This window comes from Schistocerca nitens, chromosome 1, assembly GCF_023898315.1.
Source record: "Schistocerca nitens isolate TAMUIC-IGC-003100 chromosome 1, iqSchNite1.1, whole genome shotgun sequence".
Classification (NCBI taxonomy): domain Eukaryota; kingdom Metazoa; phylum Arthropoda; class Insecta; order Orthoptera; family Acrididae; genus Schistocerca; species Schistocerca nitens.
In genome coordinates, this window is record NC_064614.1 from 570,708,213 (window position 1) to 570,732,310 (window position 24,098).

Below are 24,098 nucleotides of genomic sequence, written 5' to 3' on the forward strand. Positions count from 1 at the left end.
CAAAGAAAGGACTTTACGAATTCGTGCTACGCAGAATCGCTGCTATACTGCATTCCTAAAGTGTGTCAAAACGATATTTAGGAGATGGTCATAATGTTTTGGCTCATTAGTGTATTTTCGCCATCATAAGAAAATAAAATGAGTCACATGTATCCCAGTCGTGGCATGGATAAGTTTTGATGCTCTGTATCCGTAGGACTTACATCGAACACCGAAACTACAGAATTTAATCTGTGACTGTGAGACATGGGGTCCCAGATTAAACCTGTATGCCGTACTGGGATTCAAAACTGGAGTTTTTGACTTCTGTTGGCAAGTGTGCACCGACTGAGCTATCCAAGCACAACCCACGCCTCGGTCTGACTGCTTGACTTCTGCCAGTACCTCATCCCCTACTGTCCAGACTTTACAGTTCTCCTACGTACTTTGCGTGACTAGAACTCCTCTACGAAAGTATACAGCGCAGACATGGCTAAGCCCGGGGCAGGGGGATTGTTTACAGGGTGATCTTTCACTCTGCAACGGGACTCGAACCTGGAACCTTACCCTTCCACGGCTAAGATCGAGCCCCTGACGGAAAATAGTTTTGATCAGATAGTGAGTTATAAATCAGAGAACACTCCCTTGCAGAGTGAAAATTCATTCTAGTATAGGAAGCAATAGTACGTTATTAGTATTTAGCTCCAGGGAGCGACAGTATCAAGTTCTTCCGGGACCAAAACTATACCGTTGGAATCCGTTAATTGTAATACATGAATAAATAAATAGTATTTTATGGAAAATACAGGCAGCGTTTCATTCAAGTATAGCAGGCTCCCGGTTATCCGGGTTAAAGCGGACTTGTAACAACACGGGTAACCGCAGAACACTTGCTTTTACCACAAGACTGCTGTTCACAAAATACGCTATATGTCACACTCGAAAGCCCACTCTATAACTTACGTTTCACTGGCTGGGAACGACGAGTTTGAAAATACGACCTAAGGATCCTGCACTGTCTTTCGGCGGCAAAGGACGGGTCAGATGCATAATAGTGTATTGTTATTGAAAAGATTCTTCCTAGTTATAACAGAATCTTCAGGCTTCGGCTTAAAAAATCACCGGCCTTGGCACATATAATCCGTAAACCGGATGATCCGCACATGGATAACCGCGACCTAGCTTCATATTCAGAGCCTTCAAGAACAATACAGCGCTACTAATCTACATTAATAGTTTTGATCATAACTAGCTCGTTTTATGTTTATTCTTCATTATCATTAAGAATAAGATATCAAAGCATCAAATCTTTGTTTTCAAATGGTTCAAATGGCTCTGAGCACTATGGGACTTAACTTCTGCGGTCATCAGTCCCCTAGAACTTAGAACTACTTAAACCTAACTAACCTAAGGACATCACACACATCCACGCCCGAGGCAGGATTCGAACCTGCGACCGTAGCGGTCGCGGGTTTCCAGACTGTAGCGCCTAGAACCACTCGGCCATCCCGGCCGGCAAATCTTTGTTTTCTTTTGAGCTTATATTCAGTTTCCTGTGTGATATTCTGCTTGTATGCTATACCCTCAGGTTGTATCTACATTAAGCCTATATGTACATTGTAATTGCCAAGTGCTTGTTAATACGCCATCACTTTATGCATACGAAAGAACGGGTTTATATTTCTCAGCAAAATGAATTACTACCCTAAATAAATGAAGAATTCTGACTGATGTAAAATACCTGAAACTATAATAACCTCTCAACTTTCATCGTTACAGTGTAGTAAGATTTTGAACTGCTTTGAAAAACAAAAGGTTGCCACCTAGCTCACGTTTGTCTTTCTCCTTGCCCCCGGTTATAACTTTTGATGTCGATACTTTTGTGCGATAATCCATCACACGTTTCGATACTCCCATTGGAGAACAGTTAGAAATGGTGGCGCAGGGCAGTCCGCGCTTTCCCGAGTTGTGCATTTTATCGCCTCAGGAAAGGCCTACGTCATACTCTCCTGCCAACGAGGTTTCGGTGTTAAGCCGTGAGAAGAAAGCTTCTGATCTTTGTCAGTGTACTTAGCTATTTAGCATGCTGCACCTCTTTCCTGGCACGTGCGTTTGACGGATATGTTGCAGATCTAAAATCGTATAGCAGTTATGGTTACTCGACAATTCTCCTTTCATGAGCCACAATTGTTCCTAACTCTTGCTAGAGAGTTTCTTATTAGAATGAAGGCAACAGAAACTAGCTGTTTTTCCTAACAACAATGGTCTCATCATTTCAGTATCGTGCATTGTATACGAAGCGGTGAGATGGTGAGTACGGTAGAACCGCCGAGAGGGGCAGTGGTATAAACCGGCATCAACAACGCTGACGCTAGTGTTTAATCTCATATTGCTGATTAATAAAACTTTATGGTACACTAATTACACAGAAAACTATTTTTGTGGTTATTACATTCATCTGAAGCTATACCGTCAGATATAGCATATAGTATTCATACATCTCTCATGCGAGTGCATTATTTAAATCCAAAGGTTTGCTAGGATAAATTTGTGCTAGGTGCGTGTTTGAAATACTGTTCTTTATGTGAAATTAAACGATGTGCTGGGCCACTCTTGCATTTATCTCATGGGATAAGCAAACTCTTATGATATAATTGAAGTAAAAGTGTGTAGGCTGAATACTCCTTATAATGCACTGATAATTATAGTCTGAATTGTGACCAACTATTGTCAGACTGAGTACAAGATATCAACTCTACGACGAAGCACAAAGCTACAAAATTTGCATGGCATCATTATATGATGTAAAACTGACACCGACAAGCGACAATAATTTTTGCTGTACAGTTGTTAGAGAAAACTTATAAATAAGTTTCCTTTTCAGTTAGCTGCTACCTGACGTCTCCAAGTGAGCGATTGAGGGCCTAACTGTTGGATTTTTCCGAGAAGAGTGAAATCTCTTCACGCTGTGAATTGGTATTGCGGCACTAGTGATAGGAAAAACTTATGGCTTAGTTTGCAAACGATTTCGAAACATGGCCTTCGTCGTTATCCCAACGACGTTGACCTTCGATTGGACGACCTCATGATACGTGCTTCCCTTGAACTCAGTAAGAAATAAAACACTTCCAGACATGTGAGCACGCAGAACGAGAGTACTTAATGTCGATCTGTAACCAGATAACAGCAAAGCATTGTTGTGATTAGTGAAGGAGATTCAGTAATTGTATGGTACTGTCAGTCAAGATTTAAAAGGAAACGGTGATACCCACGTGGTGGCAAATAAAATTCCCGACTGACTTATTCTTGAATATAGTTCGTCTGTCTCGGACGTTTAGCAAAGATGAGGTTTGAGTAGCAGAGCATATAAAGGTCGTTCAGAGAGGATCTACTTCACTGGTCACTGGTTTGTTTAATCATTGAGAGAACGTTATGATTACGTTCAACAAACTGCATTGGCATACTTTACAGCAAAGGCTTATAACACAGAAAAATATTAACCAGAATCTTTGATGATTACTGTGTTAAGGGCTGTAGACTGTGGCCTGAGACACGTTTCCTTGCTTAACATTTCGTCTACTAATGCTGGAGACGTCTTCAATTGTTATAACTGTTATATTATAAAAAGTAGTTAGTTGATTTTCAGACTTTAAGACGCTCAGAAAGCTGATGTTGGAGTTGTTTGTTTTAAAATCTACTTACCTCTGAGGATGTCTGCAGCATTAGGTGACTAAAAGTTAAGCAACGAATCTTGCGTCAGACCAAGGCCTACAGTCCATTAAACAGAACTCACTAATGTAAATACCGGCCTTAAAAGTCCAGCATCCATAAGCAGTCGAAAAAATACAAAGATTATTTCTGCCTTACTATCATCCCCACACGTACCAGGTAATAGCAGAAGTCTTAAAGTAAGATAAATCCGGATCCGCACAGCGGACTATATGCAAAGGTTTCCTCTTAGCGCAGTTCACGGCCGGAATTTCTTGGTAGAATAATGACACCGATACAGAGGGCATTATGAAATGCTTATTGAGTACAAGTGCAGACAGCCAGAGTGACGTCTTTCCATGACATCAAATACTCGAAATTAATTTTGAACTTGTGTGTGCTTTAAAAATGTAAAAGATCTTAGGTTATTTTTTATATAGGTGTATAATTGCTATTAGTTTTGTAATATTACTAATACTAATGATAATAACGTTCAAGACTGAACGTACAACAAAACGAATGGAGTGCCAACTTATGCCCTTTAGGCTTGCCTCCGCCTTCCTGCAGCCGTTTTCTCCAAAGTAACCGCGAGCCGAACGTGATGTGTCTCGCAACGTGCCTGTCCTCGGTTTGTAATTTGTCGCGGTTTTCTCAAGAGGGAAAATGGTGGCTGCGTCTGATCTAAGCGCGGCAGTTTCTTTCAACTTTCGCAAACTCGGAACTTTCAGTCATGTTTGTCCTGTGGCAGGTAAATTTTTGTTTCTATCCGTAGCTCAAGAAAATCTACGATAACATACGTATTTTCGTTAACTGCGGTTATGTTCTTGATTTTGTCACTAAAAGGAAAACACTGATTGATTTTTCTTCTAGACATTTGTTACTCTTTGACAGTAAAATAACGTAACAGACATGGTAATATCTCCATAAATAATGAGTGACAAGTCTCTTGAACACATATTGGAGCTTGTTTCCAACCAATTATTCTGAGTGATATTTGGATTTGATAAGTCGTGACTATTGCCAAGCGAGGTGGCAGGAAGACAGTGATTCCAGTCACGGTCCACCTGTTCTGGTTTAGGTTTAGCGTGATTTCATTTAAAACTGCTTGACGCAAATACTGTGATGGTGCTTTTGAAAGGGTACTGAAGATTTTCTTCCCCAGTCTTCTGCAAATCGAACTTATACTACCTCTCGTCGTCGTCGACGGGTCGTTAAACCTTCATCTTCTTCGCTTCTGTGATTATTAATGAAATATTTCAATTTTTTTATGAAGAGGAGAACATGGGTAGTGAGTGAGAAGGATGATGAGGGATGAGTTGATGAAATTTCACAATGCCGGCTTATTTCGCGTGGTGAAAAGACTGCCTATTTTATTTCGATACAGTCGAACATGAAGCTGTGCGTATCCCAAAACTTAAATTCAAGTAGACTTTGAATGCAGCAACCATAACTGGAACCAGCCACTTCGTAAAATTACAGATAGTAACACTAATTGGTAAGAAGTGAAACGATCACTTAGGGTGAGCTGTAGCTAGAGCAAGTATCTCCCTCCTGGAGACTGCGGTTTGTTTTCGAAAGAGACTGCTTACAACAAACGCATGTGGCCTACACAGTACAACCCTCAGTACGTGTGGAATCCACACCAAGTCGAACTGACACTAGGCATCGGCCGTATGTAAAGAGGAACGGCGCAAATGGTGGCAACCTTGCGTTATTCGTGAGAGTGTGAAATAAAGATCACTGAAAAACTTCATAGGGCACGCACTCGAAACATACATAAAAACGTCCAAAACTCATTTTACAAGACGGTATCTACGAAAATGTTTTATCAATTTATATATCACTTAAGCAGAGAGCAAGATAATCAACTTAGGCTAATAGCAGCACGCACAGAGACATCTAATGATTCTTACCATGCTTCTTCAGTGAGTAAAAAACAAAGACACTCTTGAACAGGGTGTATCACAAGAACCGGAGCAGCGAATTGTACTGTTGTGAAATTTTACGAGATGATCGGGATTTGTTTGCAAGAAGTCGCAACTCACTGCTGATAACGAGCGCAGTATTGCATCCAAATGCGAGGACGACACACGTAGAACATCTCCTTTGCAGGGACGACTGTGCAAGGAACTGAAACATGTAAAAGTGCTGAAGCGATGCCAGAGTTCTTCTTAATCGAAAAGTTTACATTTCAAATACGTTAGAGTCGCGCGGAGTGACCGCGTGGTTTAGGGTGTCATGTCACGGATTGCGCGGCCCCTCCAGCCGGACGTTCGAGTCGTCCCTCGGGCATGGGTGTGTGTGTTGTTCTTAGCATAAGTTAGTTTAATGAGTGTGTACGTCTAGAGACTGATGACCTAAAAGGTTTGGTCCCTTAGGAACTGACACACACAAATACGTTAGCATTAACCAGTACAGTATTTCATATTGAAGTCAGTAGTGACTCCTAACGACACATTCTCAATTGTCTCGCAAACTGCTAGGTTGCCGACCTTTGTTTACTGGAACGATTTTGCTTCTGTTATAGTATACTTTCACCCGTGTCAGTTTTCGCTGTTAATTATGATACATTCTCTATATTTCAGCTGACTAACGTGATGTTATCGACTGTGTGGAAGAGTTTCTTTAAAATTTATAATACATGATGTATATCGGCCCTCATGTTCAACGACTCAAAAGTTTATAGTTACGTTTTAGTATATATAGTGCTTACTGGAACAATTTTTGTAGCAACATACCATATTTAAGGTCTCGTTTCAATATACTAGCAATCTTGAATGTAAATGATAAATGTAAATCCAATCTACACCACTACCCTGCAGTTCACAATTGAGAGCTTGGCAGATGATTCACAGCATAATTTCTAGACCATTTCCCCATCGTTCCAATCTCGAATAACACGTGAGAAAAATGAATATCTAATTTTTTTCTGTGCGAGCTTTGAATTCTCTTATTTTATTACAATGGTCATTTCTTCATATGTAGCTGGGAGTCAACAAAGTGTTATCGCAATCGGAGGAGAAAAATGGTGATTGAAATTTTGTGAAAAATCTCGCTGCAACGAGAAACGCCTATGTTTTAATGACTGCAGCCCGAGCTTGCGTATCGTGTCCGCGATATACAAAACGGGATGCCCTTCTTTGACCTTTTTCAATGTCCACAGTCAGTCGTTTCTGCTAAGGATTCACTTGCGTGCAGCAGTACTCTAGCAGACGGCAGACAACCATAGTGTAGACAGCCTCTTTAGTAGATTTATGCGTCTTCTAACTGTTCTACGTCCCAATAAAACGTAGGCTGTAATTCGCCTTTCTCATAACATTTTGTATGTGATGGTTCCAATGTAAGCTGTTCGTATTTGTAATTCCTATGAGTTAACTGAATTGATAGCATTTTTATTTGTGTCATTTATTGTGTAACCGATATTTAACGGACTCCTTTCAGTGCTCAGGTGGATGACCTCACATTTTACATTATTTAGACTCAACTGCCAGTTGTTCCACCATATAAATATCTTGTCTAAATCATTTTGGAATCGGTCTTGATCTTCTAAGGACTTTACTAGACAATAAATGACAGAATCATCTGTAAACAATCTAATGGGGTTGAGCAGATTGCCTCCTAAATCATTTATAAAATTAGCAACAGCAGAGATCCTGTAACACTTACTTGCGCTATGCCGGATATCACTTATGTTTTACTCGACGACTTTCCGTCAGTTAGTACAAACAGTAATATTTCTGACAGGAAATCGCGAGTCCAGCGCTACAACTGAGACGATACTCCAAAGGCAAGCACTTCGATTAGAAGCACTTGTGAAGAACAGTGTCAAAAGCCTTCTGGAATCCCCTGTCGATAGCATATACACTCCTGGAAATTGAAATAAGAACACCGTGAATTCATTGCCCCAGGAAGGTGAAACTTTATTGACACATTCCTGGGGTCAGATACATCACATGATCACACTGACAGAACCACAGGCACATAGACACAGGCAACAGAGCATGCACAATGTCGGCACTAGTACAGTGTATATCCACCTTTCGCAGCAATGCAGGCTGCTATTCTCCCATGGAGACGATCGTAGAGATGCTGGATGTAGTCCTGTGGAACGGCTTGCCATGCCATTTCCACCTGGCGCCTCAGTTGGACCAGCGTTCGTGCTGGACGTGCAGACCGCGTGAGACGACGCTTCATCCAGTCCCAAACATGCTCAATGGGGGACAGATCCGGAGATCTTGCTGGCCAGGGTAGTTGACTTACACCTTCTAGAGCACGTTGGGTGGCACGGGATACATGCGGACGTGCATTGTCCTGTTGGAACAGCAAGTTCCCTTGCCGGTCTAGGAATGGTAGAACGATGGGTTCGATGACGGTTTGAATGTACCGTGCACTATTCAGTGTCCCCTCGACGATCACCAGTGGTGTACGGCTAGTGTAGGAGATCGCTCCCCACACCATGATGCCGGGTGTTGGCCCTGTGTGCCTCGGTCGTATGCAGTCCTGATTGTGGCGCTCACCTGCACGGCGCCAAACACGCATACGACCATCATTGGCACCAAGGCAGAAGCGACTCTCATCGCTGAAGACGACACGTCTCCATTCGTCCCTCCATTCACGCCTGTCGCGACACCACTGGAGGCGGGCTGCACGATGTTGGGGCGTGAGCGGAAGACGGCCTAACGGTGTGCGGGACCGTAGCCCAGCTTCATGGAGACGGTTGCGAATGGTCCTCGCCGATACCCCAGGAGCAACAGTGTCCCTAATTTGCTGGGAAGTGGCGGTGCGGTTCCCTACGGCACTGCGTAGGATCCTACGGTCTTGGCGTGCATCCGTGCGTCGCTGCGGTCCGGTCCCAGGTCGACGGGCACGTGCACCTTCCGCCGACCACTGGCGACAACATCGATGTACTGTGGAGACCTCACGCCCCACGTGTTGAGCAATTCGGCGGTACGTCCACCCGGCCTCCCGCATGCCCACTATACGCCCTCGCTCAAAGTCCGTCAACTGCACATACGGTTCACGTCCACGCTGTCGCGGCATGCTACCAGTGTTAAAGACTGCGATGGAGCTCCGTATGCCACGGCAAACTGGCTGACACTGACGGCGGCGGTGCACAAATGCTGCGCAGCTAGCCCCATTCGACGGCCAACACCGCGGTTCCTGATGTGTCCGCTGTGCCGTGCGTGTGATCATTGCTTGTACAGCCCTCTCGCAGTGTCCGGAGCAAGTATGGTGGGTCTGACACACCGGTGTCAATGTGTTCTTTTTTCCATTTCCAGGAGTGTATGAACGGAGGTCCAGTTAAGTTTCACAAAAACGATATTTTATGAATCCGAGCTGGCTGTGTGTCAACGAATGATTTTCTTCGTGGTATTTCATAGTGTTCGAACACTGTATTTGTTCCGAAATCAGAGTGCAAATTGATGTCGGTGGTATGGGGCTATAATTTAGAGGATTACTTCTATTTGCTTTCTTGTGTTGTGGTTTAACTTGCGCTACTATCCTGTCCTTACGTACGGATCTTTCGTGGAGTGAGCGGTTGTATAATATACACTACTTGCCATTAAAATTGCTACACCAAGAAGAAATGCAGATGATAAACGGGTATTCATTGGACAAATATATTATACTAGAACTGACATGTGATTACATTTTCACGCAATTTGGGTGCATAGATCCTGAGAAATCAGTGCCCAGAACAACCACCTCTGGCCGTAATAGTGGCCGAGCAGATCTATGCGCTTCAGTCTGGAACCGCGCGACTGCTACGGACGCAGGTTGGATGTGTGTGATGTCCTTAGGTTAGTTAGGTTTAAGTAGTTCTAAGTTCTAGGGGACTGATGATCTCAGATGTTAAGTCCCATATTGCTCAGAGCCATTTGAACCATTTGGCCGTAATAACGGCCTTGATACGCCTGGTCATTGAGTCAGACGTTTTCAGTTGGTGAGAGATCTGGAGAATGTGCCGGCCAGGGCAGCAGCCGAACATTTTCTGTATCCAGAAAGGGCCGTACATGACCTGCAACATGCGGTCGTGCATTATCCTGCTGAAAGGTAGGGTTTCGCAGGGATCGAATGAAGGGTAACACATCTGAAATGTAACGTCCACTGTTCAAAGTGCCGTCAATGCGAACAAGAGGTGACCGAGACGCGTAACCAATGGCACCCCATACCATCACGCCGGGTGATACGCCAGTATGGCGATGACGGATACACGCTCCCAATGTGCGTTCACCGCGATGTTGCCAAACACGGATGCGACCATCATGATGCTGTAAACAGAACCTGGATTCATCTGAAAAAATGACGTTTTGGCATTCGTGCACCAAGGTTCGTCGTTGAGTACCCCATCGCACGCGCTCCTGTCTGTGATGCAGCGTCAAGGGTAACCGCAGCCATGGTCTCCGAGCTGATAGTCCATGCTGCTGCAAACGTCGTCGAACTATCCGTGCAGATGGTTGTTGTCTTGCAAACGTCCCCATCTGTTGAATCAGGGATCGAGACGTGGCTGCACGATCCGTTACAGCCATGCGGATAAGATGCCTGTCATCTCGACTGCTAGTGATACGAGGCCGTTGGGATCCAGCACGGCGTTCCGTATTACCCTCTTGTACCCACCGATTCCATATTCTGCTAACAGTCATTGGATCTCGACCAACGCGAGCAGCAATGTCGCGATACGATAAGCCGCAATCTCGATAGGCTACAATCCGACCTTTATCAAAGTCGGAAACGTGATGGTGCGCATTTCTCCTCCTTACACGATGGATCACAATAACGTATCAACAGGCAACGCCGGTCAACCGCTGTTTGTGCATGAGAAATCGGTTGGAAACTTTCCTCATGTCAGCACGTTGTAGATTTCGCCACCGGCGCGAACCTTGTGTGAATGCTCTGAAAAGCTAATCATTTGCATATCACAGCATCTTCTTCCTGTCGGTTAAATTTCGCGTCTGTAGCACGTGATCTTCGTGGTGTAGCAGTTCTAGTGGCCAGTTGTGTATATTCTTAAATATGGGGCTATTTCAGTAGCAGACTGTAAGAAAGTAATTGGTATACAGTCTGCAACGGAAGACTACAAGCAATTGCATTTACATATATAATAACATTTGTCTTTATTTATTAAAACACTGGCCAACCACTCGAACTGATTGTGGTGCTCAAAAGTGTTCTAGTAGGCACTGTATGGGTTGAAGGACAGCTTTTAACTATCGTGTTGCGAAAAATGAGTTCGAGAAGCCCAACAGGTCCATCATAATCAGTTTTAAATAAGCCTTTTTTGCAGCCGATGTCAACATTGTAGTCATCACGAAGTTCCTGAAACCCTAACACAGGTGATCCATATAAACCTGAGCTACTTCAGTGGGTCGTAACTTCCCTCCGAAAGCTAGTAGAAGTGGGAAGTGGTTTTAATGATCTTAGTAGGTCCGGGAGAGTCAGAAGTACCGCCTGTTGTTGGCAAGTTGATGTTACTGCGCGAGAAGTCCTTTGTCCGCTCTAACACATCGCTTTCTCAGCTCGTGTTCTTTCCTAGGCCTGGCGGTAGCAGTTTGTGATGTCTGTGAGTGTGTAGTTCCGGTCGTGTGACAATAATGAGCAAATTAGTGATTCGTTCGCAGTCTTTCTATGGTACATACTGTCTACACTTCGTGTTTTTATTGTGAAAACATATCGGAAGACAGACTCATTGGTTACAACACAACAGGCGCTCTGAAGACAATGCAGTGTGATCGATTTTCCAACAAAGGCAACAATTTTATCGATTACGAGTATAAGGAAGCTGGAGACAACTGGTGTACTAAATAGTGACGGCGGTAAACAGAGACGATCATTCAGTGCAGAGGTTAATGGCTCTGAGCACTATGGGACTCAACTGCTGTGGTCATAAGTCCCCTAGAACTTAGAACTACGTAAACCTAACTAACCTAAGGACATCACACACATCCATGCCCGAGGCAGGATTCGAACCTGCGACCGTAGCAGTCGCACGGTTCCGGACTGCGCGCCTAGAACCGCGAGACCACCGCGGCCGGCGCAGAGGTTAATGATAATGTTCAAAGACGCTTGGAGAGCTCTCCAAGAAAATCGTTGTGTCGATAGAGCCATGAGGCAGGCGTTTCATGTGGTACAAGTCAGAGAGCCGAGAAGAAATCAGCATTGCGACCATACACAGTGCACAAGATGCAGGCTCCATTTCAGGGATTTCTTATTCAACGTCCAGACATTCTCTCCATAGCTTGGTTTAGAGATGAGATATGGTTCCACCTGTCAGATTACATCAACACACAAAACAGCAAATACTGGGCTTGTGTAAACCCCCAAATCATCCACGAAACATAACTGCACGATAAAAAGGTTGGAGCTTGGTGCACAGTGTCAGCTTCCAGGGTTGTTGGCCCCATTTTCTTTGAGACGACCGTAGACACTATTGTTTATTCGGGGATCTTCAACACACTCGTGGAAGAGCTGGCTGCAGCATGATATCGAACTTACAGAAGGTTGTTTCCAGCAAGATGGAACAACATCTAATGCCTCCGTGCAACTTCTGACCAGTTTCTTTGATGACAGAGTAATCTCAAAACATTTGTGCCCCAACACCTGATCACCTGATCTAACTCTCACGGATTTTTTTCTTCTAGGGTTATCTACATCTACATGGATACTCTGCAAATCACATTTACGTACTTGGAAGAGGGTTCATCGAACCACCTTCACAATTCTCTATTATTCCAATATCGTATAGCGCGCGGAAAGAACGAACAAGTCTATCTTTCCGTAAGAGCTCTTATTTCCCTTATTTTATGGTGGTGATCGTTTCTCCCTATGCAGGGGGTGCCAACAAAATGTTTTCGCATTGGGAGGAGAAAGTTGGTGATTGGAATTTCATGAGAAGATTCCGTCGCAACGAAAAACGCCTTTCATTTAATGATGTCCAACCCAAATCCTGTGACATTGCTGTGACACACTCTCTCATATTTCACGATAATACAAAACGTGCGGCCCTTCTTTGAACTTTTTCGATGTACTCCGTCAGTCCTATCTGGTAAGGATCCCACACCGCGCAGCAGTATTCCAAAAGAGGACGGACAAGCGTAGTGTAGGCAGTCTCCATAGTAGATCTGTTACATTTTCTAAGTGTCCTTCCAATAAAACACAGTCTTTGGTTAGCCTTCCCCACAACATTTTCTATGCGTTCCTTCCAATTTAAGTTGTTCGTAATTGTAATACCTAGGTATTTAGTTGAATTTACGGCTTTTAGATTAGACGAATTTCTTTTAGCACTCATGTGGATGACCTCACACTTTTTGTTATTTAGGGTCAACTGCCAACTTTCGCACCATTCAGATATCTTTTCTAAATCGTTTTGCAATTTGTTTTGATCTTCTGATGACTTTATTAATCGATAAACGACAGCGTCATCTGCAAACGATCTAAGACGGCTGTTCAGATTGTCTCCCAAATCGTTTATATAGATAAGGAACAGCAAAGGGCCTATAACACTCTTGGGGAACGCCAGAAATCACTTCCGTTTTGCCGGCCGAAGTGGCCGTGCGGTTAAAGGCGCTGCAGTCTGGAACCGCAAGACCGCTACGGTCGCAGGTTCGAATCCTGCCTCGGGCATGGATGTTTGTGATGTCCTTAGGTTAGTTAGGTTTAACTAGTTCTAAGTCCTAGGGGACTAATGACCTCAGAAGTTGAGTCCCATAGTGCTCAGAGCCATTTTTTTGAACTTCCGTTTTACTCGATGACTTTCCGTCAGTTACTACGAACTGTGACCTCTCTGACAGGAAATCACAAATCCATTCACATAACTGAGACGATATTCCATAAGCACGCAATTTCACTACAAGCCGCTTGTGTGGTACAGTGTCAAAAGCCTTCCGAAAATCCGGAAATACGGAATCGATGTGAAACCCCTTATCAATAGCACTCAACACTTCATGTGAATAAAGAGCTAGTTGTGTTTCACAGGAACGATATTTCCTAAACCCATGTTGATTGTGTGTCAATAGATAGTTTTCTTCGAGGAATCTTAACCTGAGTGCATAAAAATAGACCACGGACATCTGCAGCGCTCCATGAGGCCATTGCACGCGAAATAAACACCATTGGTGAAGGTAGAATTCATAAAACGTCGCGGAATATGGTGAAACTAGTACAGTTGCTCGTCGATGCTGGTGGAGGACACTTCCAACTTTTGCTGCGAGGACTTTGTGTGTATGAATGTAATCTCCCTAATGTGTGTTATCATCTCCCAAATTTATCAAAAGTTAGATGGGAAGATCACATAACTAATGAGATATTGAATAGAATTGGGGAGAAGAGGAGTTTGTGGCACAACTTGACAAGAAGAAGGGACCGGTTGGTAGGACATAATCTGAGGCATAAAGTGATCACAAATTTAGCATTGGAGGGCAGCGTGGAGGGTAAAAATCGTAGAGGGAGACCAAGAGATGAATACAGTAAGCAGATTCGGAAGGATGTAGGTTGCAGTAAGTACTGAGAGATGAAGAAGCTCGCACAGGGTAGAGTAGCATGGAGAGCTGCATCAAACCAGTCTCAGGACTGAAGACCACAACAACACATCCCATCATTGGTTCAAGTAGTTCAGGTTTATATGGATCGTCCTGTACATGGTGCATTAAGGACCGCCTGAGATGCAGTGCATAGTGATTCGCGACGCGCTGATGTGGCCGCATGTAGTCAGTGGTGCGGCGACTTGCGCGTGCCGGGCAGGTAGGGCCGTGGCGGCTTACCTCCTGGAGGGCGCGACGCGGCGGCCGCGCCAGCGCAGCAGCGGCATCAGCACCTTGCGGATGGCGGGGTGCGCGCCCAGGCGCAGCTGCAGCCGGCCCTCCTTCCGCGTCCTGCTCCACACGCCCATCGCGCCGTCGCCGCGCTGTCTGCACGAGCCGTCGCGCTTCATCGCGTTATAATTCCGCCGGGTCACAGTCCACCAAAATACCCGAGACCCCACTTATCGCCGCGGAGGGTTCCGTCTGGCAGCTGCAGATACAGTTGAGGCCACCGTTTCCCTAATACGGTCGCTTACATCACAACTGCGCGCTACTTCCACGCACGAGAGCTTCCGACAGCTGTGGATGTAGAACACAGACGGGTGTTTCCTTAAGTGGACGTCCGCTGCCCGATGCTAACGAACAAACAATCGTCAGCGATAGCTGCATTGTAAAGGCTTTGTTCAGAAGGAGAACGAACTGTTTTCATTAATTCGAATAATAGCGATCTCCTGTCGACCAGTTATCGAACAAGTATATTAGGCTGACCGACTTGGTTATGTCGGTTTTCCATAATGTTTCTCGCAGTATTTTTACAGAATATCAAGGTCCCGCGCACTTGCACTGCTCCGTCCGTCCTCGTGGTTCACACTGTCTTTGCGTCGTAGATAAACAACCTCTTAAAATGACTTGTCACTTAAATCAAACGATGACTGTAGGAACTTGGTACACTCCGTAAACTCTCCAGGGAAGGACTGGAGAACGCTGCCAAAGTCGACACGGAATCGAGGATTCTACCAGAATCGACATCCCCTGCACCGATTAGCTTCAACAGGTGCACTGAACATCGCGGAGTGCCGGTTTTGCCGGCGCGGCAAGGCACTGCTGGAAGCGAGCTGTCGCTGGGTGGGGCCCGGGCAGCTCGTGTTCGCCAAACCTGTGTGTGCCGTGGCCGACAGAACTGCAAGTGCGCCGCTGCTCGCGTACCCACGGCAGACGGTTATCTGGTGCCGGTGCTGGCGCCGCGGCTACGGTAAACGCCGGCCGCCACCCCTGTTCATTGCCCACGCGGCGCGTTGGGTGGGAGGGGGGGGGGGGAGCAGTGGCAGCGGTACGCAACTCGCTCCCGGATTGGCCGCGGAAGCAGCGGTCGCTGCGGAGGGCCCCCTCCCTCCACGGCGAGCGTGTAGCAGTCGGCTGTGGCTGCCAAACGCTGGGCCCTCCGTGATTAGGTCAAGCAGTGCGCGGAGTTTGCCGGCGGCGTTTGATGCGCGCCGGCTGCGAACTTGACCTCCCGGGGCGGCGCGGAGATAGCTCCGCGAGTCGACGACCGCGCGTCCGCAGACGGATAGTCGCCGCAACCGTGCTTCCGCGTTCTCTTTTGTTCTCGCCCCCTCGAGATCGACTATTATTCCACTTATTTATTCAGTGGACCTGTGATGTGCTCATACAGCCTGGCGCTTGAATACTACATACTCTGTCCGTCGTAAATTTCACACGGAATTAAACATTGCCCTCTGTATTCTTCCGCGTTGTTGGGTTCCTTTCCTGTGTAACGTTAACCAGGCCCTGTCGAGTGCAATCGATTGCGGGTGTTACTGAAACTTCCTGGCAGATTAAAACTGTGTGCCGGACCGAGACTCGAACTGAGGACCTTTGCCTTTCGCAGGCAAGTGCTCTACCAACCTTTTTTTAATTTTTTTATTTTAATCTCGTTTTGTTCGATTTTGTTCGTTGCATCTGCTCGGGGCGGACGTCGTAGGACATCCGTTTAAGTTTGTTGTTGATCGATTAACTCAGTTTTTTTTTATTACAGAGGGAGCTAACCCTCTGACCGAACACGCTGAGCTACCGTGCCGGCGTGAGCTACCCACGCACGACTCACGCCCCGTCCTCACAGCTTTACTTCTGCCAGTACCTCGTCTCCTACCTTCCAAACTTTACAGAAGCTCTCCTGCGAAAGCACTTGCCCGCCAAAGGCAAAGGTCCCGAGTTCGAGTCTCGGTCCGGCACACAGTTTTAATCTGCCAGGAAGTTTCATAACAGCGCACACTCCGCTGCAGAGTGAAAATCTCATTCTGGAAACATCCCCAAGGCTGTGGCTAAGCCATGTCTCAGCAATATCCTTTCTTTCAGGAGTGCTAGTTCTGCAGGTTCGCAGGAGAGCTTCTGTAAAGTTTGGAAGGAAGGAGACGAGGTACTGGCAGAAGTAAAGCTGTGAGAGCCGGCACGGTAGCTCAGCGTGTTCGGTCAGAGGGTTATCAGCCCTCTGTAATAAAAAAACTGAGTTAATCGATCAACAACGAACCTAAACGGCTGTCTTACGACGTCCGCCCCGAGCAGATGCAACGAACAAAAGCGAACAAAATGAGATTAAAAAAAAAAAAGTGGGTAAAGCACTGGCCCGCGAAAGTCAAAGGTCCCGAGTTCGAGTCTCGGTCCGGCACACAGTTTTAATCTGCCAGGAAGTTTCATATCAGTGCACATTCCGCTGCAGGGTGAAAATCTCACACGAGTATTACTGTTGCAGCAGAGTTATAAAACTACCGTAGGCTACCGCAGAATATTATAAGTAAGCGCACACTACTGCAGTTTTACCAGCAGCTTTGCTCAGTTTAGGTCGTATCGGCGTTACCTATACGTTAGATGTGTTGCATATTTGTCGTGCATTACCTCGTTAAGATGGCTTTCTTCAAGTACGTGTCAGCGTCTTACTAGATTCCCCTGAAAATCGGAAGCAGTGAACCGTCTAGACACTGAGTGAGAATATATAAAAGAGCCAGTTAACCAACAGAACATTTTTGTTCTACATAGTTATCTTCCTGTCTGATACTTAAAAGTAAACCATATTTTAGGCAAAACTGAAATTTTCGATGTTTAATTTAGGTTTTATTCAGAAATTGTTGATTTGATGCGAAACAGAGTGATGTAGTGAAAATAAAGAAAACAATACAGGTTTATCATATAGAGCTAGAAAACGCAATTTCCTCAAGAAACAGGTAAAATGAAAAGAAACTACAAAACAAAAATATATCAAACATCGTTTCAGCAATTCGTCGAACTTAAATAAAACATGTTTCTTCATAAACAACTTACGCATTTGTTAATAATAATAGAGTACTTGCATAGAACTAATTCATTTGGGCCGGCCGCGGTGGTCTAGCGGTTCTAGGCGCTCAGTCCGGAACCGCGCGACTGCTACGGTCGCAGGTTCGAATCCTGCCTCGGGCATGGGTGTGTGTGTGATGTCCTTAGTTTAGTTAGGTTTAAGTAGTTCTAAGTTCTAGGGGACTGATGACCACAGATGTTAAGTCCCATAGTGCTCAGAGCCATTTGAACCATAATTCATTTGGTTGCATATAAGCGCAGAAGTTACGCGAGCAGCTAATTTTTATAGCTTAAAAAATTCGGTTTATGTTTCGTGAGGATGTAAAATACACAACTCACTAACACTGAATGATGTGCGGTTCTAATTATGGGCAAAACAAACAATCAAACAAACCAAAAAACAATTCTTTTTCTAATTCCCACATTCTTTGACGACTGAGCCCCATTTGCCTGAAGAGTGAACTACAATCCTTCTCTGCACAAACAAAATTTTCCTGGATGTTAATACTTTATGTGTTGCTTATGTTCGGTAGAGTGCTGGGAGATGGTTCGAAATAGACTGTCCCAAGTAGCTAATGCAAATGTTTACTTTTCGCTCACTGATTGATCTTAGACCTTTTTTTTCTTTTTTCACAATGAATGTTATTTAATTTTGTGGCCTTATTGTACACACTCTGAATAAATGTCAAGCCGCCATTCGAGTTTGACTCTAAAGTGCAATAGCGCATAAAATTTTGTCCTACTTTTTCGTAATCGCAACTGTGTATTGTACAGTAAGACAGGCAGTTGGGGCCTTTCCAACCTGCTCCTCTTCAATTTCTGATTGAATTTCATCTACGTAATCTCATACGGAAAAAAATTCTGAGCGAGAGAAATGGTTACACGATAAATCAGTCTAATCTAAAAGCCGTAAATTCGACTAAATACCTGGGTATTACAATTACGAACAACTTAAATTGGGAGGAACACATAGAAAATGTTGTGGGGAAGGCTAACTAAAGACTGCGTTTTATTGGCAGGACACTTAGAAAATATTACAGATCTACTAAGGAGACTCCCTACACTACGCTTGTCCGTCCTTTTTTTAGAACACTGCTGCGCGGTGTGCAATCCTTACCAGATTGGACTGACGGAGTACATCGAAAAAGTTCGAGGAAGGGCAGCACGTTTTGTATTATCGTAAAATATGGGAGAGAGTGTCAGTGAAATGATACAGGATTTGGGCTGGACATTATTAAAATAAAGGAGTTTTTCGTTGCGACATAATCTTCTCACGAAATTCCAATCACCAGCTTTCTCCTCCGAATGCGAAAATATTTTGTAGACGCCAGCCTACAGAGGGAGGAACGTTCACCAAGATAAAATAAGGGAAATCAGAGCTCGTACGGAAAGATATAGGTGTTCATTCTTTCCGCGCGCTATACGTGATTGGAATAATAGAGAATTGTGAAGGTGGTTCGATAAACCCTCTGCCAGGCATTTAAATGTGATTTGCAGAGTATCCATGTAGATGTAGATGTAGATGAATGAGAGTTGTATTGGTCTTAGGACAAGACTTCCCCCTCCATTACAGCAATACAGTCAGCTGTTGCTTAGGTGGTTCAAAAATGGCTCTGAGCACTATGGGACTCAACTGCTGTGGTCATCAGTCCCCTAGAACTTAGAACTACTTAAACCTAACTAACCTAAGGACATCACACACACCCATGCCCGAGGCAGGATTCGAACCTGCGACCGTAGCAGCAGCGCGACTCCGGACCGGAGAGCCTAGAACCGCACGGCCACCGCGGCCGGCTGCTTAGGTGGTCATGGGCACTATCTTAAACCGATATCCTATCGTTGATAACAAGAGGTACAGTCTCCATCAACTGTGGCAGCACACTAAGCCCAGCAATGAAGGCCAGGTAACGTGCACCGTACAAACACGATGGCAGCAAATGTGGTTGTGTTAGTTCATCTTGTATAATAGTTAATAGACACCTACTGCTGGTGATTTGAGAGAATTTGTCTACGGATTTCCACTAATGGAGACACAATTACTGCGGTACTTTGAAGCACCAGCGCGGTTGAAAAAAACCTCAGTTGTGAATGTTACAAACTGTTGGAAGTTCAGCACTGCGGTATGCGATGGACAATCCATCGACAGAATTGAAATCTAGTTTCAGAATTACTTGGCTCAGTCGCCTGCACACGTGACCACGTCACAGACGGTTGTGCAATCTCAAAGTAGCGCTATCAACGTCGATGTAGCAGACAACTGTAAGAAAAATAAGCGGTCTGCTAACAGGTGCTTCACATGCATTGCTCGTCCTAGGATACCGATTCCCTGGAATATCCACTTTCGACCATTGGTTGTTCATTTCAAATGGCTCAGTTTCTGATTTTCTACAGTCTAAACAATATTAACTCTAAAGCCTTTGAAAGTGTGTGTGTGTGTGTGTTTGTGTGTGTGTGTTTTAGGAACATGTAACTTTTTCCCACGTAAAACTACACTCGTGTACGTGTTGCTTTTTTAGCGTGTACACTAAAGACTGCAGCGTTTGGCGCGCAGATTTCTGTCATCATAATCATCAGTTCCTAGTGATGGAACAAATAATTTGACTGGTAATAAAAGAAATGTTAGTGTTGTGAAGTTCATGATCAGCCTCAATTCTTGTCTTACTAAAATGAATTTTTTCTCGTTCTTCTGTGTGAAATAACGTCTATTTTTTTTAGCAAAATCAATATTTCATTTTCCCTCACTTTCTATGGATAAATGTACATATTCATGTATACTCTGCATTGAAGAAGCTACTTTTTGTTGAATCATATACCGAAGTCTGTTCTTCTTATACACACAGATGGGGCGTGGTAAGGATGAATGTGTTATTTGCTGATTTTTTCTGCATCATCGCTATGGACTGGATGCGTAGGTGGCTGAGCAATAGTTTTGAAGTGAAAGACAGGTCTTGGAGTTATCCAAGAATGTATCTGTGAGATATGCGGCATTTGTGCGATATGCGGCATCTGTCAGTTAACATTTCTGAGCATTTCTGTTACTCTCGCTCGCCAATAAGTCAATCATATAACCATACGTACCACTTTTGTCCTATGATTTTTCCATACCAGAGCCGGCCGGAGTGGCCGAGCGGTTCTAGGTGCTACAGTCTGGAATCGCGCGACCGCTACGGTTGCTGTTTCGAATCCTGCCTCGGGCATGGATGTGTGTGATGTCCTTAGATTAGTTAGGTTTAAGTAGTTCTAAGTTCTAGGGGACTGCTGACCTCAGAAGTTAAGTCCCATAGTGCTCAGAGCCATTTGAACCATTTTTTTTCCATACCAGATAACCTTTCCTGACCCAATGTAAAGCATGATAACCTTCTAAAATTTTTAGTTAGGAAAAAGAACGCTGACACACCGTTGTGCATAGTCAGGTTAAATCGATGTACAACAGCCAGTTTGTGTGAAGTTCATATTAACATCAACTATCCTGGAAAAAGAATGGAAATGTCATGAGGACATATCATTGAAGAAAATAAGTGCCTTGTTTTTAAGATTTACATCAACTGTGATAGATATGAAAAGAAAGAAGAAAACAAGATTAGACTTTAATATCCCATCTACAGTGAAGTCGTTAGAGACGGAACACAAGCCCGGATTATGAAAGAATGGGGAAGGAAATCGGCCGTGCCCTTTTCAAAGGAACTATCCCGATATCTACGTAGAGAGATTTAGGGAAATCGCAGAAAACTTATATCAGGATGGGGCAGGGATTTGAACCGCCAGCCTCCCGAATGCGAGTTCGTGTTCTCCGTATACTTCGTTCCTTGAAACAAAGTACACTCTAAGAAAAAAATAAACAAAAAAAGACAAACCACGAAGGAATTATTCAAACGGGACGGAAATCGGTTGATGTAATGTATATGTACAGACAAATGATAAGAATTTCAGAAAAAGTGGATGAATTATTGAAGAACAATAGCTTCACAAATTCAACAAGTCAGTTGCATATTGGTTCACCTCTGGTCCTTTTGTAAGTTGCAAATAATGACGTCAATAATTGGGTTAGTAAAATATAAATCTAAGGCAAGTTAAGGGCTCCGTCTGCCGTCTTTTGTTAGAGAACTTGCACACGATGTGTCATCCTTCAGAAGCTGAAAACTACGTCAAGCGGTTTGTCAAATGATCCTCTACGAAAGCACCGTTCCTCAGTGGTCATATGTAGTTGCAACCTCCATACATCCATATTTCTGGGTTAAGTTACTATATTGATCCTTTCTAGTACATCGCTATATGATTCAATTACGTTTTCTTGTTCGTATGGATTATGTTTGTAAGATCCTTAAGTTCAAAAATGGTTCAAATGGCTCTGAGCACTATGGGACTTAACATCTATGGTCATCAGTCCCCTAGAACTTAGAACTACTTAAACCTAACTAACCTAAGGACATCACACAACACTCAAGCATGACGAGGCAGAGAAAAAGATCCTTAAGTACTTCAAAGTCTCTCTTTACGTGCATAGGTAGCGTCCTTCTACCAGCCCAACGGTTTGTGTCTAGTGTCTTTAGTGTTACGTTGGAAGTACTCATAGAATAAGTTTTAAGTTAACAATTTCGCGATACAGAGCTGTGTTTTGATTAGACTCTACTGTTTTCAATAACAGTATTTAAAGCGTGGTTTGATTATTTTTTGCACACCACTGTATACAGCACTCAAGGAGGATGCTCCACCAATAGCTTTGTCGCAACATTTCCTCACATCTAGACTTGGTGCTTTATAGATTCAGTGGACTGACAATCGAGTTCTAAGGCAGAATGATTTTTGACCAGTAGGACTCGTATATTTTTACCTCCGAAGTACTTTCGGAACCGTCTTCCATTATTTTAAAATAGCGAAAGAATACACTTGACTGATCAGTGTGACTATTTTTTCCATATTGCAATTCCATTTTGATATGCTCTTTCTTTCTTTTGTACTCCTTGTCCTCAGGCATCGCAGCCTAGTTTCGCCGTTGCTCTTATCGCTGGATAGATTCCTTAATGTTGCGATGATTCATTCTGGCACCTCCTGTAAGAGTAAACAACAAAATCATCGAGACGTGGCGCGGTTCTCAAGAATACTTGGGTCCCAGCAGCGACCCACGCCTCTGCTTAGCAACAGTCTGAGAAGAGTCGACTGCCGAGCAACACGAATGTATCCGTCCCCAGGCAGCAAAATCTGAAGCAGACCATGAAATGCAGTAAGAGCACCAAGCTGTGACAGCAGTCAGAAAGTAAGTCATCAACGAATATCTGAGTTCTGCTAATCCTTGGCACCCAAAACACAGGGGTCAAAAAGATTCCGCCCGTCCGTCGACGAATAACGTAAATTATCACATGCATACGGTGTCTGGTTTAAGGCATCCGGACACCCCAACGATCGCAGAGGCAGACCAGCCAGTATAAAAGGAGGCGGGGAGCACTTTGTTGTCAGTGTAGAAGCAGCAACTGCAGAACGGCTCAAGTCAGGAGAACACTGTGACTTCGAACATCGACTAGTCATTGGATGTCATCTGACTAACTAATCCATCACGCGAAATTTAAACCCTTCTAAAGCTGAACACCAGGATGACTGCGACTAGAATACAGATTTTAATAACGTACGAATGCTAGCTTAAGAGAGAAGGAAATTTTGAGGATCAGTCGAGCGCTGTCAAGAACGAAACTAAGTCCAGTGGGAGCTATCGAAATAGGCTTCAAGCTTCGTGGCTTTCCGCCATCAAAGAAGTAGCTAGGCAGCCACAGTGCTCGAGAAATACACAGAACTATCAGGAAGCCACCTATGTGGCGCGACAACAATAATATTTTCCTAAATATTCCCACCTCCTCTCTCTCTCTCTCTCTCTTTCTCAGTACCAGCTGGCATTACCGCTCCAATGGCGATGGTCCTACCTCATGAAGCTTGAAGAATTGTACCCAGTAACTTCATTTATTCGGAAAGAAGTGTTGTAAAACGTCTTTTGTAAATGAACGCGACACTGGTTTTCGACAATGTCCGCCCAACAGGGAAGACCAGAGGTCTCTTGAAGAAAAACCGAGAAGAAAGGACGAAAAGAAGAGGCTTCAAGAGGAAGATGATGTTGTTTAATAAAAAAAAAAATTCTTTCACTATAAGCTCTTGCTACAAGTGTTTCTTTCGCACCAATACGATTTTTCAAAAATAAATTCAGTAGGCAGACACTTGTAATGAAGCTAGAGGAATAAAATTTCATATTACGGTTTCTTATAGCTTCAACAGTATCATAGTCACTGCGCATTTTCAAGTACTTTTGTCGCTATTTACTGGCGTTTATTACGTACTAAAATTGGTAAATATATTAAACAATCGAATGGCTCAGAGTTTACTGCGGCTGGTCTGAAACCTGGATACAGTTGAAAGTTTGGCGTAAAAGATTAGCCAGACAAAGACTCTAGGCCACCTCGAAGGCGTAACATCTTAGATGTAACGCTGACAGTGTCTAAGATTAATCTCTCCATTATTTTGAACTTATTGGTATGTAGAAAATGTCTAAATGTCAGTAAATTAAACTTTCATCGGGGGCGCTAG

The 24,098-nt window shown here is 44.1% G+C and overlaps 1 protein-coding gene across 1 annotated transcript in view; it reads right to left on the bottom strand.

Moving 5' to 3' along the window:
* The window catches only part of LOC126254922 (protein unc-13 homolog 4B), a 273,157-nt gene extending 258,096 nt beyond the window's left edge, over positions 1-15,061 (bottom strand). Inside the window, exon 1 of the mRNA XM_049955349.1 lies at positions 14,445-15,061. Coding sequence (XP_049811306.1) covers positions 14,445-14,614 — 170 coding nt within the window. The 5' untranslated portion in view covers positions 14,615-15,061. The remainder of the gene's footprint in view (positions 1-14,444) is intronic.
* Between the last annotated feature and the right edge of the window lie 9,037 nt (positions 15,062-24,098).